The following is a 17,333-nucleotide window of genomic DNA, read 5'->3' as shown; positions in this document are numbered from 1 at the left end:
TAACGTCAAGCTTCAGGGGGAAAATATCCTTTTATGGTTAAACGTAAAATAAGTTTAGCATAACAAGATCCCTTTTCCTTAGAATATCATTTCAGATACCCATCTGTGTTACTTACTAACGATAAAGAAAAGTGCAAATATTTGTAACCGAAAAAGAATTGGCAATGAGAATTTCATTTAAATAGGACATTTTCAGTTTACCTATTTTTAGCCTTTTTTCAGAGGTAAAAGTCTCCTTTAGTCGAATTGCCCTCAGAAAAGTAGCAGAATGCTGCCCCAAGAAAGCTAATGACCAGTTGTTAAATGTCGCTGTTATTTTAACCTCACAATACCATGGGTTATGCCAACCTACGTTCTATGAAACGTGACAAAATTGAAGGTTCTGCAAGAGTTACTTTGTGGCTGATAAAATTTGATCCTTTGATGTACATTAAAAGAATCGCGCGGAAGCATAAGTGTAAAATTGACGGTTTTGAAGTTGGTTGTCGCTCCTCTTAAGGATAGATATCAGCCTAGCCATTGGTCAGGTTTTTATTCCTGAAACCAATCAAATCGGTAACTTCGCACCTTCAATTTTGTAATGACATATTAAGGGTGCAGAGAACGTAGGTGAGCGTATCCGAAGGATTTTAGACAATGTTTTAGTTAAGGTTTAGGATAAGTGATCTGTTATAGGCGAACAATTTAATATGTGACGTTATTAACAGTTGTATAGGCCATTCCTCCATTAGCTGTACTTCTAAATAAATGTAGGAATATTTGAGGCGTTAATTTTCATTTTTATAAACGTTTGGACAATTAAAATTCCTCCATCTATGCATTTCCGTGGTTTATGTTTGATCTAGTTTTATCTATGTGTAGCATGTATGTGTTATTTCAGTGAGGTACCACTATATTTCCCAAAACCTTGGTTCATTTACGGCTCATATATTCCAAATTCGTGCAACTCAAAAACGATAACCGTGAATAGAATGATGTTGCATTTCATAATGCTATGACATAATTTTTCATTAGACTGTTGACAAGGAAATATGTGTTTTGTTTTGTTGTCGTTGCTGGGATTTTTTCTATTTTGATATGATGTGGATGCTACTTATTAAGTGAAAAATAAAGATTGGTAAATCCGCCAAAAATTGGATGTTGTCGAACAACAGATCCTGTAAAAATACAAGTTTCTTGGAATATTAACTTCCTGTCTCTTTTGCCTATTTCATCCGGTTATTGGTGTCTTACCTGCCCGTTGTTAGACAAATGGGTCGAATGGCATGTCATAATAAGTGTATATGACGTAACGTGTGTCTAGGTGGCACTTCAAATACTTCTTTAATTGACTCCATGGCAAGTGGGCACATCCGTATAATTTGTTTAAGAGCGGATACCAGCACAGCCCAACTAATAAAATCTTCATAATGTCTCCCTTGGTCTTCATTTGAGGACATAATCAGTTGTAGTTATTCTGTTCCCATTTATGAATATTTACATTGCTCTTTAGAGCAAACCGTGATATTGTGCCTTTATTTTGTTTAAACATCTTTTATATTCTTCCATTTAGTGGCTGTCATCGACAAAGATAAGAACAGCTCCGTTTATCGTACGCTGCACACAAGGATCCCCGTTGCGAGCCCCAAATATAACATCACAATGATTCAAGCAGACGACAGCAACTCTATAAATACGCTCGACCAAGGTAAACTGTAGAGAAAGGGACAACTTTAATCAGTTGACTGAAAGGGAATTAATTGATGACATCCTTAATCAATGACATGAACATGACTTTATACGACAGGAACATATCTATAATTCTATATGTATTCTTAATGGAATACGCTTATTGAATATTTATTATTATGTTATTCTTACGATAATAGATTTTTGTTCCTTAAATGTATTTCTTGGTTTAATATATTACGAACATATGTCACTGGTATAACTTCCGAAAGCAATTTACTCGAGAATGTGATAATTGGGGATAAATTGAATTAAGGAATTAAACAAATAAATGTATGTGCCCACCTCGCGCATTATCTACTGGAAATTAAGAATATAATGCTGGCAAATAATATACACAAATGTATTTGGTGTTAAAAGGATAAAAGAGCAGCTACTTAAGACGTTTCTTCATGAATTATTTTTGTACAGAAAAAAATTAAACAGACTTTTCGGAGAGGGGAAGAGTCAATGCTTTATCTGTTTTTAATCATATTTGCTTTGTTTATTTTTGCAGTATGTACAAGCATGAATAAAGGAGGGTTTGCCTTGCTGGATGCTACCGCCCCTGCCGTTGGGCCCCTGATTCGTTCCTTCGCACGCACGCTTGGCATGGCCTACTTCACATTGGTGGACCAATCAACGCTCCTTCCTGTAGATTTCCATCCACAGCTTCACCTAGCGGTAGAGCCTCCTGGGTCGGCCATGTTTCATATCATACCCGACATCGTTAAGCATGAAAATCTCACCAAAGTCGCCATTTTATATGACGAGTCGTTCGGTAATTATCATAAAGCCTGTGAACTACAAACAAAACACTAACCGTTATGGTAGAGAGTCGTGTTGTAACACGAGAAACATGTCACAGCTGGCTTGTTTTTGTATCTTCAATCAATACCATTCTAAACTGAATACCGAAAACCTTTTACTGTTATATCTGCTTTTAAAAAACACAAATGTGTATACTCGTTTTGAAACGGCACGCTCTACTTAATGGATCCCACAATCATGTGCGGATGAGTAAACAATGAATGTATGTGTAATCTTTGCACTAGGCATAATGCTCACCTACAGTTGCACATGCCACATGAGCACAAAAGGTAAACCTATACCAATAAAAAGTATTGAATGTATTACATTTCATTTCATCCCATGAGTTTAAAAGATAAAACAACCATCAAGTTCAAATAACACTATTGACTGAAGTAGTGCAAATATCCTGTTTCACTTCAAGGGACAACTTGGTATTATTGATTTTGTTGCGTCTGGTATCGATATTCTGTGTAGGAGAAGTAGATGTATTATACTTCAAATGTAAACAGTATTACTGATGCATATGTGTACCGTTAGAACTTCACTCTCAAATGCTGAAGGTAAAGGTTTGAATTATACATCAAATGAAGCCTGTTCTTAGTACATTTTTTGTAACAGATCTCCACGTGATACCGAAGAGGATTTTGACTGGGGTCCCCACCCAGCATTTGTATCAGGAAATTTCTAAAGACGAAACAGCACTGTCTTCCCAATTAAAGCGTCTCAAAGACCTCGAAATCAAAGTCTTCTTCGTGCTTAGTAATTCGACCACGATCACCGCTCTGCTAGGGATGGTAATGGAAATACACTATACACACCTTTTTATTAAGGAAAATTAAAGTAAATATTTTTTCAGTTTATAAGATCAACACGTAATTATGAATATTGTTTATCTCGCTTTATATTAATACTGTTAAAGAAATAGTTTCTTGGCACAATGGAGTAAGGTATGTTGTCTGTTGATCACAAATAGAATATCAATTTCACATTTAATCGCTCATGGAATTTTTTGCCAAAAATTAAATATTCCGCAGTTATTTCCCGTTAATTGCCGTAGCTAACCATTTCCATCTGAAATCGCATTTATTGACTTCAATGTCTCATGAAACTGTTTTTCATATAGGTTTCTAGTTACTGATTTGAAAGACAATTATGATTTTTGTTTACATAGGTACATGACCTTCTCTTAAGTAATGTGATTTATGTAGAATAATAATATTCCTGTACATAACGTTTATTATTATTCCAGGTTCACTCCCTGAACATGTTCGAGGAAAAGTACAATTGGTTCGTCCTCAGCAAGGTATACCGTCATTATATCGTCTTTATTATCACAAGTAGCAAATCCATTTTCGTATTTCAGATGTGTGTTTCATTACCACAGATCAGACGCCTACAGACTACATCGTCTTTGAGCGTTCGCTTGTTTTTCCTTTTTTGTTTTATTTTTAATTTACTCTTGTATAACATTTGATATTCTACTAGTGTAGAGCCTCTTTTTCATTTACTCTAATATAGAATATGTCTTGTTTCTGCATATGCAGAAATGAGACTTATTTTGTTAGCCATCACAAGAAAATCACAAACGGTAAAATAGTCTTCATGATCATTTTTTTTGTTGGCTGTTTTGATGAATTATTGGATAACTGCGTCAAAAGCCTCTCTGTATTCCAATGGAAAATAGGGGTGCCGTACTTATGAAGCTAAATTTATACAAGAACTTTTAATGACGGAAGAAATATGTTTGATTGGCCCTTTAATTACAATTCCAATGTATCGGAGATGGTTTGTTGTATGATAGAAATTTCGACAACTACTTCGATCTTCTCTTTATCAATCAGCAGCTGAAATAAAATAGACCACAGTCTCTTCTTAAACCCCGCCGTATCTTTACTTTACCTGCAGTATGACGGTTCTTCATCACCAAATAGTATGAAAGACCAGGCGGTTTCAACTTCAACCTACCTTTCCTTAGCAGTAACATAGCAGCAGTAACCTTTGCTTATAGAATGTACATCTCTATTCCAGAACTTGTTTTAAGTATCATTGTTTTCAGGTTATAGTGTATTCGCTAATAATGAGTGTGCTCCCAATGTAAGGGGCTTACATGTCACTTTGCTTCGCTGCGCTAAGGCCTGTTCTATGCATCAGGCGTTTACATATTTGATTTGCAATTCGAGAACTTGTTCTTAGTATCAGAATTTTTTGTGTTGTAATTTATTTGCCGATACCGAGCCTGTTTTAATCAGGATTCCTTGGAAGGATGCATTCCGTAGAACAATTAACTATGTAGTCCTTTTAGTCTTTATGTAGTTCGTGTTGAAGACGTTGTATGCTCTTCGTCTCGTAAAAAGAATTCACTGTCACGATTGCAGATTTATTCGCTATGCCTAACATCGTAGGTAATCTGCAGAAAACTTCTTTCGATAAACATGATGTTGATTACAACATGTTGTGCAAGTATAGCTTGCTTTTCTACAGAACCCACATTAGAAAACGCTTTTCTACAGAACCCACATTAGATACCGCTTTTCTACAGAACCCACATTAGAAACCGCTTTTCTACAGAACCCACATTAGATACCGCTTTTCTACAGAACCCACATTGAATATCGCTTTTCTACAGAACCCACATTAGATACCGCTTTTCTACAGAACCCACATTAGATACCGCTTTTCTATAGAACCCACATTAGATACCGCTTTTCTACAGAACCCACTTTAGATACCGCTTTTCTACAGAACCAACTTTAGATACCGCTTTTCTTGTTGAGTCTTCATAGTGTATTGTTTGGCGTCTCCTCAGTTCAGATGGTGTCCCTAACCTTTTTATTAACGATGTAGTACATTTTTTTGACTTTGAGTTCGTTCAGATTGTATCCCTGTTTATTGAAACTGTGAAAATATGTTTTTTCTATTTAACTCTTCACAAAGAACACCATCGCATACTTTACTTTTGAATAATATCACCGCACTTAACCTTTCATAACATCTGATTTTTTACTATTTTAAACACATGTTCATAAGGCACACATAGATTACATGACACCTCGGGTCAGACGCCGGGATCCAAATCACAACAGATCACGGCGGCTTGCTAACAATTAATCAAGTGATGCGTACTAGATCAGTTGAGATATGCTGCTTACTAACAAACACTAGGAAATTGACTTTATAGTGAATTTACAGTTAACAAATACTGATAAGCATACTGAAAGATAATCTTTCCCGTGTGCTTAAGCCTTGTATAATAGTCATGCATTATATTAACCAGAAGTCTTTCTTCGAGACAGCTAAAGAACTTGCATGTGCTTCCCTCCCTAACACTATTCTGTATAAACAGTTCAATTTAACAAACTAAATAAACGAACAGATAAACTAAAATTTTGCATTATTACTGTCTTTGAATGCAGTAATAAAAAAGAGGGTTGCACCTTTTAAATATTTTGGCCATCTGTAAAATATTATACAAAACTTTTCTACGGATTTGGTTAAAGTTGAACCCTACTTCTCATACTTTTATCATTTTTCAATCACCAGATAATCGATACAAAGTGAATGTTTTATGTTATAACTATAGGTTAGCATAACGTCAACATTTAATATTATAATGTGTATTTTACTGTACCGATAAGTATTCAAATATTTTAATGTAAGGGCAGGTATGTACCTAAATGTCTTTGAAGTTATATTATTTACTATCCCGATAGCTAATTTTGGCTTTCCTATTGTTCCATATAAAACAGAATACTTTAGAATATTGCCCGTTTTGTGGTAAGCTCATTCTTCTTGAGTTTCGTTTCCTTTCTAAAAATAGAAATTCATTCATGTTTTTTAACCCCGTGGAGAGTAAGTTGATTTCATGCACATGCATAGCGTTAATCACGGTCACTGAGTGTGTGACAGTCAGCAGCTAAAGGATAATGACTATTATGATCAGTAGCTAGGACTACGGTTAACATAGTAGGCGAGTCAATAAAAGAAACATACAACCATGACTAGAGTTGCTTAACATTGATGTTTAGATCGATCGACATGATCGTATAGGGCAGAAATATCAGAATAGTATTTAACTTCACAGTATTCTAAATACAATCCGTGCAAACATTTAACAGTCAAAACTGTTTAATATATAATCATAAAGAGGGTCAGGTAACAATAGTAAAAGAATAATGTATCAATGTTTCGTTTCCTTTTTGCATCTATTTATGGGACAAGCGGAGACATTGTTTGTACTATGTATTTACTCAAGGTTGTGAGGTATACGTTTTGTTTTAAAGTCACTTCAATATATCATAGATCGTGGATATTTACCAGCGTACGATATCGGTATCGCAACATGTTCAATTCTGAATGCAGTAACATTCTTTAATGAAGACTGAAGCTAGTAAAATATCTCACTTCACCGGAATCCAAACGAAGTAGCAGTAGAGGTTCGTGTTCTAATTCCTTAGACTTTGATAGATAGCTTAGCTCTGATATTACAACCATTACTGATTACCTATACACATACTGATACCTATCTCTGATGCATTCAAGTCAATACTTAATTATTATTATTTTCGATTATAGTTACCTAAAGACTTCAAAGCAAATGAATAGGTATGCAATTTAAATAGAATAAAGTTTGGATTTGAACGGCACACTAACTTAAACGAAGGCCAGCTTTAACCTTTTCAGTTCTAACAACTATTAAACTTATTTGCCTGTCATCTGAGGATAAAGAATTACACGGAATATTATTTTATGAATTGTTTACTTTGCAACGTGGTTGACTTTGCTGCTGGAATATCAGTCCTCGAGCCTGGTCGTCACTAGCAGGTTAGGTGGGAAACTAATTCAGAAAATGAATGTTGTCTTGTAGAAATAATAAACTTAAAAAGTTAATTTGTAACGTTATAAACGGTCATATAGAAACCGTTCTCTTATGATTGTTACCTCAAATGCTGTGAGACACATTGTTGATTTCGTTTATTCTTTTGACTTTCGTATCACTTGTGAAACTTAGAGGGACCAAACGTTCATACAGTGCATTCAATGCTAACTTTGCTTTGCTATCTGCATTTTTTAAATAGTCGTTTTCTGATATAATCTTCCAAGTCGTAATTCCTAAGTCTATTACAGTGTATTAAGTAGCTCTGTTCAACAGATCGACCTTTAAGTATATATGTTACACGTGTACGCATCGATAAATCACTATAGTACACAGACATTGTAATGTTTGTTATGTAAACATATTACATAGTACATGTATCTGATACACTTGGTCAAATCAATACTTTTCAAACAATAGATGGCGCAGTGGGATATAGACTTGGGTACAAAACAACAGTTAACCTGCGGATATTTAAAAATCAATAACAAAGTTATCAAAAGATGTGTACTTGATTGTAAAAGCATGTTGTGCTCTCGGCATAGAAACACGAGTGGTGGTATAACACGATTACTTATGTAAATTATAAAGGTTTTTGTGATGATATCAGCATTTTAAATGAAATTTAAAACTTTTAATCCAGATGAATATTCATGTCAATATTACTGTATGTTGTATTTAAATATGTATAGAATCGCATCTCATACTGGCGATCCCTGTGTGTGTGTTATACACGGATCATGTATATACACCACACACTGGTGACCCCTCTGTGGGTGTTATACATGGATCATATATATACACCACACACTGGTGACCCTTCTGTGGGTGTTATACATGGATCGTGTATACACACCACGTGTACACACTGGTGATCCCTCTGTGGGTGTTATACATAAATCATGTATATAAACCATACGCTGGTGATCCCTCTGTGTGTGTTATACATGGATCATGTATATAAACCACACACTGGTGACCCCTCTGTGGGTGTTATACATGGATCACATATATACACCACACACTGGTGACCTCTCTGTGTGTGTTATACATGGATCATGTATATATACCACACACTGATGAACCCTCTGTGTGTGTTATGCCTGGATCATGTATATATACCACACGCTGGTGACCCCTCTGGGGGTGTTATACATGGATCACATATAAACCCCACACACTGGTGCCCCCTCTGTGGGTGTTATATATGGATCATGTATATAAATCACACACTGTTGACCCCTCTGTGTGCGTTATACCTGGATCAATATATATACACCACCCACTGGTGTCCCCTCTGTGTTTGTTATACATGGATCCTGTATATACCCCACACGCTGGTGACGCCTCTGTGTGTGTTAGACATGGATCGTGTATACACACCACGTGTACACACTGGTGATCCCTCTGTGGGTGTTATACAGAAATCATGTATATAAACCATACGCTGGTGATCCCTCGGTGTGTGTTATACATGTATCATGTATATACACCAGACGCTGGTGATCCCTCGGTGTGTGTTATACATTGATTATATATATACACCACCCACTGGTGTCCCCTCTGTGTGTTTTATACATGGATCATGTCTATAAACCACACGCTGGCGACCCCTCTGTGTGTATTATACATGGATCATGTATATATACCACACACTGATGAACCCTCTGTGTGTGTTATCCCTGGATCATGCATATATACCACACGCTGGTGACCCCTCTGTGTGCGTTATACCTGGATCAATATATATACACCACACACTGGTGACCCCTCTGTGTGTGTTATACCTGGATCATGTATATACACCACACGCTGGTGATCCCTCTGTGTGTGTTATACAAGGATCATGTATATAAACCACACGCTGGTGACCCCTCTGTGTGTGTTATACATGGATCGTGTATATACACCACACACTGATGATCCCTCTGTGTGTGTTATACCTGGATCATGCATATACACCACACGCTGGTGATCCCTCTGTGTGTGTTATACATGGATCATATATATATATGCTCCTATCTCTCTATAGGTGAACACCTTATCTAATGCTCCTATCTCTCTATAGGTGAATACCTTATCTAATGCTCCTATCTCTCTATAGGTGAACACCTTATCCAATGCTCCTTTCTCTCTATAGATGAACACCTTATCTAATGCTCCTATCTCTCTATAGATATACCGCCTATAGTTCCCTTTGGACTACTGAGGTATACCTCTAAGTTAACATTGTAAACCAGGTATCCAATAACCCTATTTTTTTCTAGAGGGTTCCTGCCTTACTGCCGTAGTGCCCACAGAACTATACCTTTTAGTTAACACTATTCTCCAGGTATTCAGTTACCGTAACTTCTTTCTAATTGGATCCGCTTTTTTAATGACTTATAGACAGGAAGTATACCTCTTAGTAAACAATATTCCCCTGGAATCCAATGACCCGATTTCTTTCTAGAGGGATCCCGTCTTTAATCACTTAGGGACTATGGCTATATACATGAAGTAAACACTATACCCCCACCCCACCCCACCCCCTGATGTACAATAACTCTGTTGCTTTCAGGGATTATGGAGGTATATACCTCGAAGTGTCTAAAATGGCTTTTATTTTTACAGGGTTCCAATCTGAACTGTCACAAGTGTAAAACTGGCAGCGTCATACGAATCAATGGGAAACACAACTTTGAGATGCTAGACAATTATATCAGGGCCATCAGGAACCTACTCCCGAACAACCACGCGTATAACGCGTTAGCCATACAGGTAAACTACATGTTTTAGCCCTCATCTTTATGAAAGCCTCTAATAGCACAAAACCGTCAGTAAGAGACGGTATTCATTACAAATATATATAATAAACGAAATAGTGGGAAATATTTGCAAAATAAATTCTTCAATGACAAAATCATTTTTTGGCAATTTATCTGAATTGCGTATACAGACGCTCATAACAACGTAAATAAATAGTACAGTGGTATTCAAACTATGGGAATTAATCAAAACTTTTCGTTGCGTAATTAACATCGTTTCTTTCAAAATACTTTGTTCATATTTTGCCAGCTGGATGAGATTTTCATCTACGACTTCCAAATGATGTTGGATGAGGTTTTGAAGGATACACATCCTACTGAAGCGTTCTCTGTACCTAAGGATGACTGTTACGGCGTCAAAAACTCCACCGATATCCTCTACCAGCAGAGCAAGCGTATCATCGCCGCCTTCAAAGAGGTAAGCACACGTACTCAGTAGTGCTAATATTGAGTTTTACACATATCTAAATTTTACATATACGTTGGATATCAGGATTATGTCACTCTTACTCTCTAATTTGGATACAGGACTTAACTGTATATCGATATCGAACACGATTTTTACTCTTATATATCTTATACCTTATATTATATAACTCTAAGACATCTGACACCTTATATTATATAACTCTAAGACATCTTATACCTTATATTATATAACTGTAAGACATCTGACACCTTATATTATATAACTCTAAGACATCTGACACCTTATAGACATCTGACAACTTATATTATATAACTCTAAGACATCTGATACCTTATATTATATAACTCTAAGACATCTGATACCTTATATTATATAACTCTAAGACATCTGACACCTTATATTATATAACTCTAAGACATCTGACATCATTCAGGAGTTCACTATCAGATATCTGATATCGTACAGGATATTACTCTAAAACAATTAATATCGTACATGATAACACCGTCAGACATCTGATATCTCATATTATTGTATTATAAGAAAATGGATATAAATCATGATTTCCCTATAATGCATCTGATATCGTACATGATTTTACCATTAAGATATCTGATATCGTACAGGATTTCAGTGTCAGACATCTGATATCGTACAGGATTTCACTCTCAGACATCCGATATCGTACAGAATTTCACTCTCAGACGTCTGATATCGTACAGGATTTCACTCTCATACATCTTATATCGTACAGGATTACACTCTAAGACATCTGATATCGTACAGGATTTCGCTCTAAGACATCTGATATCGTACAGGATTTCACTCTCAGAGATCGGATATTGTACAGGATTTCACTCTCAGACATCCGATGTCGTACAGGATTTCACTCTCACACATCTGATATCGTACAGGATTACACTGTCAGATATCCGATATCGTACAGGATTTCACTCTCAGACATCTGATATCGTACAGGATTACACTGTCAGATATCCGATATCGTACAGGATTTCACTCTAAGACATCTGATATCGTACATGATTTCACTCTCAGACATCTGATATCGTACAGGATTACACTCTCAGACATCTGATATCGTACAGGATTACACTGTCAGATACCCGATATCGTACAGGATTTCACTCTCAGACATCTGATATCGTACAGGAATTCACTCTCAGACATCTGATATCGTACAGGATTTCACTCTCAGACATCTGATATCGTACACGATTTCACTGTCAGAGATCCGATATCGTACAGGATTTCACTGTCAGAGATCTGATATCGTACAGGATTTCACTCTCAGACATCTGATATCGTACAGGATTTCACTCTCAGACATCTGATATCGTGCAGGATTTCACTCTTAGACATCTGATATCGTACAGGATTTCGCTCTAAGACATCTGATAACGTACATGATTTCACTCTCAGAGATCCGATATTGTACAGGATTTCACTCTCAGACATCCGATGTCGTACAGGATTTCACTCTCACCCATCTGATATCGTACAGGATTACACTGTCAGATATCTGATATCGTACAGGATTTCACTCTCAGACATCTGATGTCGTACAGGATTTCACTCTCAGAGATCTGATATTGTACAGGATTTCACTTTCAGACATCTGGTATCGTGCAGAATTTCACTCTCAGACATCTGATACGTTTATGATATAAATCTTATACAATGGATTTAGATCTTAGGTACACAGAAAAAGATCAAAAGCAGTATGTAAAGCGATCGCCAACTGAATTGTCGAACACTTGTGAATGTTGGGGAAGATTAAACTACAGTAGTGTTACAAGTTTCTATTACTGTATTCCGGGAAACTTTGGCCCGGCAATTTTTGCTCTATGCCGGCAAAATCTTATTTCGCCCTTCTATGTTTAATGTTTCGCTCTGTTCGCTGTAATGACTAATTCTCTCTCATTACGGAGGGCATATAACAGCGAAATGTAAACTGCGGCGCACATTTCCCGGTATACAGTACATACAAAAATCAGTCTGACACCATTCTGTTTATTTCTGTTTATATATCTTAACATATTTTGTGACATAACCTTTCCCCTTTTTACCGGCAGATGACAAGAGAGGGCTTGTACGGAGAAATAAGATTCATCAACGGCTCGCTGCGACAGAAATTGGTGTTAAATCTTCAAAGGCAGACGTTCAGTGAAGGACTGAGCTCGGGGAACACTCCGGTAACTTTCTTGTTGATTACAATCAGATGACATTAATCAATTTTACACTATTTCCTCTTTAATTTAATGACATTTGTTGACGATTTTTGGTACATGATTTTTAAATATATAATAACTGTTTACTATAAATATAATTTTATTGTAAAGACACTACAGTTCACATATCTGCTTTGAAATTATGTAATGAATCAGTAAATCCCTGAAGCTCTAATGAACCTGAACGTCAGTGTTCCTTCCTATGCGCATATGAACACATTGTTTTGGATGTAGTTTTAACAATCAAGTATGCACCATTCTTCCTAACTAGATTTTTTTTTCAAACAATGTATTATTTTTGGCATACACTACATCTCCTGGCAAGTTATTCAATACAACTGTGGTTTGTAGTTTGAAATTATTTTCTCTTCATAATTGTAAACTGTTGTACGCATATATTTCTAAGGGAATTTCACACGTTGCCGGATCGCTGTCATACATCCCTCCATTATTTCGAGTTACTTCTTTGTAATATTTTTGATGTATTAATGTATACAGTTCTACCATGTTTCGCTGTTTTATTCTGTATGATAGAGTCGGTAAATTTAGGCGTTTAAGTTTATAGGGATACGAAAGTTTTTTTTATTCAGTTAAGGGACTAGTTGCCCTGCTTTGTAATCCTTAACCTTTTCATTGTTATACATTTGAACCAGATGAGTTCTAACTAGTGATTTGAAGAGCACTTTTCAAAAATCTGTTTTTCAAATATAAGATTATTACAAATTACTGCACCTATGTTTTTGTCTAATCCTGATTCTTAAGGGCTGTCTCACCGAAGTAATATGTAACATTGTTTCCAGTGTTCCTTCCTATGTAGTTTCAACAACTGATTATTGCACCATGAGACTTAGTAGTACATTATTCGCTATTGTTACGTTTTTCATTTCCTTTCTGACATTTTCTGACATGGTATATCTGTCACAACTTAACAACAGAATAATTGTGAGGGAGGGTCAACTTTCTTACAATCCATATCTGTTTCCACCGATGTTCATTCGTGCCCTTAAGATTTATTTCGTCTCCGGTCCCGAAGTGTTCCTTTGCGTCGAACACTATTTTAGTAAGTTTCTCTAGTTTTCCTCTTATCTCTTTCAGATATGACGCTAACGAAGTTCTATTTCCCCTGTTCCTTTCTAATTTTCTTTACTACCTGTTCCCAGGTTTCGGTGTCATTATTTTCAGCACTGCTTCCTGCAGTATCTTATTTGAATAACCCGATGACTTCAGCCTCGTCGCATTTATTATTACCCGCCCCCCTCAGTTTCTGGTATCCTTGTTTCAAATGCCTCTATGATGCTTTCACATCTCTCCTCTGAACTTGTGCAATCGCATTGTTCTTTTCCACATTTCCCATGAAAAGTGGACAGAACCACATAACTTCTGACTTCGCTTTCTGAAGATTTTTGCATTCTTCCTCGCTTTTGTTTAAGCGTGATAAACAATATTTGCTTCTTGCATTGTCGACAAATGCCTACGTAGCGAGTCCTCTAGTGCTGTCACATGACCGTCAACAGTTGTCCATTCCGTTCACTGTTGTCTGGATATAGAAATGGCGAAATTTTGGCTGAGGAATCGGTCCAACTGACTTCATTAACTATCTTATTTTGTTCGAATGGTCGCCATGGCCTAAACCCTATTGGTCAACACTATTATCTTAAAATATTGCCCATCCACCTTAGAAAATCACCACATTAGCGGAGTGCATTTCCCCACTGAGCAGGCACATGTTACCAAAAGAATGAGATCACTTTTTAAGTGAGTGTTTCTGGTAGAGCAGATTGTTTCTATCGGCTATCACATTGATATGGGATAGGAAATATTAAAAGGCATTTAGAAACAAAAATTCTGTTTTGTTAATTAACTGTCAATTCTAACTAAATAAAATATAACTAACTCATAAATTGCATGATTGTTTTAATAATTTATCGTTATATTGTTGTGAATTTATGAAATATTTTAAATACTTGATTCGTTATTTTGTGTAACATATATAACCAGGTTATAATATGACCGATAATTAGTGTGATTTGATATGGTTGTCATTTACCTTAAAAGCTTGGTAACTGGACAGAGTCCAATGGCCTGGTACTGAAGGTAAAATCACTGATAGAGAGTCAGACCAAGAGGACACTCAGAGTAGTTATCGCCGGCAAGGTAAACACCTATATGTCCTATCCGTTCAATGCAGAAACGTTGGTCCCATTGACATATATTTTAAAGTAAATCCTTTATATTTGTACACGAGAAGCACTGTAAATGAAGCCATTTTATCAAAAATAATATTTGAGCGATTTTCGTGCTAACTCTAATGCGCTTTATTAGTATGACTATTTACATATTATATAGCATGTCTACGAAAAAGATTTAACTTAAAATAAGAACATTTTAATTAGTAATCATCTACTGATTCAAGGGGAGTAACTCTCATAGACCCTCTATTAAACTACCAGAGATTTAGACCCCTGAAAGTTCCTTGCTTCGCAAAAGTCTAAATCATTGACCCCGGCAGACTAAGGATTTGTATTATGTAACACTTGGGTGTTTGTGATGTAGTATTATCTAATATGTTTTAGCTGCCCTCCTTAGCAATCTCAACTGCATGCTCGAAAGAAGCGACTTATGTAAAGGCGGGATGGGGGCTCATGCCAATAGATCTGTTGTATCCCACCGCATGTGTCTGTGTGGCCCCTGTATAATGGGGGGTTTTCTTCATTGTTCTCTTCAAACACGACATTCAGGATACCAAGATTGATACGATGCCCCATTGCAACACTGCAACTGTATGTTGGGTAAGATATGTATTATGTGCTAAAAAGTATCCATTGGTTTAACTTATAGTACCCACCGTTTGTGTACGAGAACAAAAACAACAGCAACACCAAGTACACTGGCTACTGTATCGACCTGCTCAACAAGATCGCCACGATCGTCGGCTTCGACTACACGATATACGAGGTCCCCGACGGACTGGTAGGTGCCATGGCTGACGATGGCACTTGGAATGGAGTCATTAATGAACTCATCCAAAAGGTAGAGCTGAAATATTTTCATAATTGAACAACTACTTGTAATTTAATGGAATATCGATACTATTGTGTTTTATGTCCCCTTCCATAATATGTTATTTGTAAACACATATCAAATAATCGTCGTGTGCATGGCCACTATTCTGTATATGAATTGAGAATGATTTTTATTATAAGGACATTGTACTGAATACCTCGTCATGTTTCATATACATGTATTTGTCAAATATATGTCGGGTAAATATTTCATAAACACAGTTTATACCAAAATCTCAAAAACCTATCAGACCCAAAGTATCAAGAAAATCCTTATTATTTAGACTACAGAAAAGGCACATTTTTACATCAACCCATAATATTCCATTGTTTTCGTTTTTGATTTTCCGATGTTCCAAAGATTTAAATGATAATTTTCTTTGCAGAAAGCCGATATAGCTGTTGGACCTATATCAGTTATGGCTGAAAGAGAAAACGTAGTGGACTTCACGGTTCCGTATTATGATCTGGTGGGGCTGACTATTCTCATGAAGAAACCGAAATTTGAATACTTCCTGTTCAAATTCCTGATAGTGCTCCATCATCAAGTATGGCTGTGTATTATCGCTGCCTACTTCCTGTTTAGTGTACTCTTGTGTGCATTTGATAAACTTAGTCCGTTTAGCTACCAAAACAATTTGAAGTTATGGAAAGGACACGGACCGGAACCTCGAATATTTACATTGAAAGAGGGAGTGTGGTTCTGTATGATGTCGCTTACACCTCAGGGTAAGACTGTATAGTTGTACTTAGTTAGGAAATATTTGTAATTTAAATCTTATTCCGAGGGAACAGCGTCATTAAAGTATTGCTACATGCATTATAGTACTAGTGTCTACTGAACATCCAATGAAATTAGCAGAAAATAGATAGCAAAACATAATGAAAGCATGTTTTGTTTCTCAATTTCACGCCGAATTTGGTGTCGAACACGAAGAGGAGTTGTATTATATTTTTCGAGTTGACAACATTCCGTTTTTTCAATTTCATTATCTGTAACTTATTCACTTTATGTGTTAGGTGGTGGTGAAGCTCCTCGTGCGTTGTCAGGGCGATTAATAGCTGCCACCTGGTGGCTATTTGGGTTTATCATCATCGCCACTTATACAGCAAACCTAGCAGCACATCTGACAGTATCCCGGATGGAGACTTTGATCAAATCCCTGGACGACCTTTCTGCTCAATACAAAGTAAAGTACGGACCACGAAATGGGAGCGCAGCCATGGTCTACTTCAAACGAATGGCAGAAATCGAGGAACGCTTCTACAGGTGAATGTAGTTTTGACTTTGAGCCATGGAGCAAGAACTTTAATACGTTATTAAATTTGAACATAGATTTCTGTCGAAACGTCATTCTGAACCATGTTAGTTCAGCTAGAACATCAGCACCA

The 17,333-nt window shown here is 36.5% G+C and overlaps 1 protein-coding gene across 1 annotated transcript in view; it reads left to right on the top strand.

The window, feature by feature from the left end:
• LOC110465030 (ionotropic receptor 25a-like) overlaps positions 1–17,333 on the top strand; it is a 33,776-nt gene that overhangs the window by 12,030 nt on the left and 4,413 nt on the right. The window contains exons 2-12 of the mRNA XM_021520597.1: positions 1,553–1,687; positions 2,225–2,488; positions 3,139–3,314; positions 3,770–3,823; positions 10,007–10,153; positions 10,451–10,618; positions 12,724–12,843; positions 14,935–15,033; positions 15,718–15,909; positions 16,328–16,670; positions 16,962–17,211. Of these exons, the coding sequence (XP_021376272.1) occupies positions 1,553–1,687; positions 2,225–2,488; positions 3,139–3,314; positions 3,770–3,823; positions 10,007–10,153; positions 10,451–10,618; positions 12,724–12,843; positions 14,935–15,033; positions 15,718–15,909; positions 16,328–16,670; positions 16,962–17,211 (1,948 nt within the window). The remainder of the gene's footprint in view (positions 1–1,552; positions 1,688–2,224; positions 2,489–3,138; positions 3,315–3,769; positions 3,824–10,006; positions 10,154–10,450; positions 10,619–12,723; positions 12,844–14,934; positions 15,034–15,717; positions 15,910–16,327; positions 16,671–16,961; positions 17,212–17,333) is intronic.

This window comes from Mizuhopecten yessoensis, unplaced genomic scaffold (assembly GCF_002113885.1).
Source record: "Mizuhopecten yessoensis strain PY_sf001 unplaced genomic scaffold, ASM211388v2 scaffold1539, whole genome shotgun sequence".
NCBI classification, from domain to species: domain Eukaryota; kingdom Metazoa; phylum Mollusca; class Bivalvia; order Pectinida; family Pectinidae; genus Mizuhopecten; species Mizuhopecten yessoensis.
Note: the sequence above shows the minus strand (reverse complement) of the source record. Positions and strands in the feature narration are given on the sequence as shown.